Source organism: Prunus dulcis, chromosome 7 (assembly GCF_902201215.1).
Source record: "Prunus dulcis chromosome 7, ALMONDv2, whole genome shotgun sequence".
Classification (NCBI taxonomy): Eukaryota; Viridiplantae; Streptophyta; class Magnoliopsida; order Rosales; family Rosaceae; genus Prunus; species Prunus dulcis.
The window spans coordinates 17,233,486-17,236,698 of NC_047656.1; the positions used below are offsets into that span (position 1 = coordinate 17,233,486).

General features: G+C 36.1%; 1 protein-coding gene across 1 annotated transcript; it reads left to right on the top strand.

The window, feature by feature from the left end:
• The first annotated feature begins 240 nt into the window (after nucleotides 1–240).
• LOC117634732 (auxin-responsive protein SAUR76) lies at nucleotides 241–1,035 on the top strand. Its single transcript, XM_034368936.1, has one exon. It carries the CDS (start codon nucleotides 336–338, stop codon nucleotides 711–713), a length of 378 nt encoding a protein of 125 aa, XP_034224827.1. The 5' UTR covers nucleotides 241–335; the 3' UTR covers nucleotides 714–1,035.
• Nucleotides 1,036–3,213: the final 2,178 nt, after the last annotated feature.

The window sequence follows — 3,213 nt, forward strand, 5'->3', positions numbered from 1 at the left end:
TCTAATACGTGTACGTATCAACTAACTCTTAATCTAGTGTCTAATGTTAAAAGAAACCCTAAATTCGGATCCCCAATTGATTTAAATTAAAATCTCATATAAATTATAATGAAATTCCTTTTATTCACTTCCAAAAGAAGAAGAAAAAAACATTTTAATGAAATTACAATGACACCCCTCCCCCTCACCTAAGTTCCCTTTAAATATGAACCTTCGTTCCCCTTTCCAAATCCTCCAAAAGCAACACACTACTCTCTCTCTCTCTCTCTCTCTCTCTCTCTCTCTCTCTCTTGGTTGCTTAGGAAAACATTCATTTAATCTAAAACATCATCACCATGGCCAAAGGTGGGAAGCTAACAAAGCTCAAGTCAGTCCTCAAGAAGTGGAACTCATTCAGCAAGCAGAACAGCCGCCCAAGCCTCAACTCCGTAGTCTCCCCCGACGACGACTTCTCCTCATCCCCCGCCGTTATCTCAGCCGAGCTCCGCCCGGTCTACGTGGGCAAGTCTCGACGACGCTACCTCGTAAACTCCGACGTCGTAGACCACCCGCTTTTCAAGGAGCTGGCAGACAGGTCCGGGGACTCAGACGACCACACAATCAATGTCGCATGCGAGGTGGTGCTGTTCGAGCACTTGCTTTGGATGCTCGAGAATGCCGATCCTCAGCCCGAGTCAATGGACGAGTTGGTCGAGTTCTATGCCTGCTGCTGATGAGGAGGAAGTAATATTATATGTAATGCTATATATATATATAGGTGACTGAGGAAAATAATGAGTAAGAGAGAGAGGTGGGGGTAATTCTGTGTGGTCATCTGCACAGTAGAAGGTTGTACATTGTTGATAGATCGAGTGGAGAGGAGGATAAAAAATTGGTTTGAGAGTGTGTGATTTGATTGCACGGTTGAGGATGATTAACCCAATATTTCACATCCATCTGGGCTGGTGGGAAATTCGTTAGTTCTGTCATTCTTCTTTGTTCATTCTATTCTAAAGATTTATGAATATATATAAATATTAATGTTTCTTTCTTGTAGTTTGATGATTATTTTATGTCGCATATATCACACCTTCTTACTTGATGTGGTTGGAATGTAATTAAGCGAACTCCGCATAATTTACAGTGTAATTATTAGTTAGAATGTGTATTTCACTAATTACATAATTGATTACATCTCACGACAATGAGATCCATACGTGCTTATTTGGGGAGTTGAATATTTAAGCTTTATGATAAATGTGATAGTGCGGTACATGTAGCATGTGGTATATACGTCCAAAATAATGTCAACATTGGAAGAAACTATATAGTACGACCATTTAATTATTCACCTGTTCAAAGTTCCTGGCCACACAAATTAACTGGGTAGTTAGTGGTACTTCAGACATTAGCTAGCTACGATTTAATTACCAAGTAAAATTCAATTAGCTGTTCGGGTGCAGAATAAAGAACACATATATATATATTTAATTGTTCTATTTAATTTGTGACATTTTGATAAATTTTATGTTACTTAGTGGTGAAGAGAAATAATGCAACTTTACATGTGGATGAGTTTGGTCTGACGACAACAATACGTGGTCCTTTGTATTTTTATGTCGCAAATGGGTCCTGCGCGGGAGTTTTGGAGAACCATAACATGCTGTGGAAATTGACAATTGGGAAGAAAGAGCAAAACATAATGGCTCCCTTTAAAATTCCGTGCGTATTAAAATGGTTTTTTTTCTCCTGTCTTTTTAACATCGCCAACAACAAGAATAAGCAAACGACAACAAATCCTTTGGAATAAGACAAGACCGGGTTGTAGCCTTAATTAAATAATTCAGTGACAGTGGAGACTAAGCTAACCAAGTATCACGTCGGAGCTTATATTATAATATCTCTTTATATTTTATATTAACATTAAAAACGTTTATTCAAAATAATAATGAATTAATATAATTAAAACCCACCAGCAAAGGTAGCTTGGGTTCGGATACTAATCTCCTTTTCTCTATAACCAATTTGTTGAGATAAACAGAAAAAAAAATTGTGAGAATTAATTTTTTATGAGTAGTCTCACATTTTATGTGTAAGAGGCCGTCCGCGCAAGACTTACACTAAAATCTCTTATAATTATATTTTTTGAATTTAGAAGTCAATTCAATACAAACATATTTTTAAAGAGCATGTAGAATAAAAAAGTAAAATACACCCTTGCAACTAACCAATTAAAGGTCGACCTACCTTAGAGAAATACTGAAATGGTGCTAAAAAAACTAAAAATAAAAAAGAAAGGCCCTGAGAGACAGCAGGGAAGTCAACAACTTTACAGGAAGCACACCTTTCGGCAGAAACTAATATTAATTCATAATTAAACTTTGATACGATTATAATAAACTTGCATTGAAAAATATTCCTACACATAAAGTCATCAGAAAAATGCTTTTGCATATAGTTGAGGAAGCTAGGCTAATGATTAGGTGGTTAGAGAGATGCCTTTGCCATCGAAATAGATATCATAGAACCACACGCTTAGTGTTTCTTGTTTGATTTGTTGGGTTTTGGAGGAGAAAAAAAGCGCTTTTATTGCAAGTGATTGAAGACTTTAATTACATACGAAAGTGGATGACACAACAAAGCTTTGTTGAATGCATGCATTTGGTATAACCAGAAACGCGTCGCCAAGCTGTGATTGCCAACCCGTAAAGCTCTTAAGTCTTAAGTCTTGAGTATTTATAGCTTGCTTGTTTCTATACTGTCTGTCAAAAAGGTCATGAATAATTAAATTAGAGTTGGAATCCAAAGCCCGTACTGGTTTTTGCGTACTATGATTTGTTTAAGCGCTAATTAAGCTTTGATTGAAATGTAGAGGATATAGATTATGGGCAATTCATTTTAGTTTATGATGAGGGATGTTACACCAAATCAATTACAATAAAACTAGTTGATAAGATTTAAAATTCTAGAAAGTGTCCTAATGAGACATAACACAAGAAAACAAAACAAAAAGTCTAACCTTCTTCTCACTTATAAAAATTCGGAAATGAGTTGGAATTTAAAGATTAAGGCCCCATTTGTCAGGATGATTAGACTTGATTAGACTAGATTAGCAAAATGTCTACATTTCATGTGCAACCAAGGTCTAATAAGGATATTTCTGTCTAACTTGGAGGATGAATGATGACTATTCATAAGAGGTTGGTGACTAAAACGTATCCCTCACAATTCCAC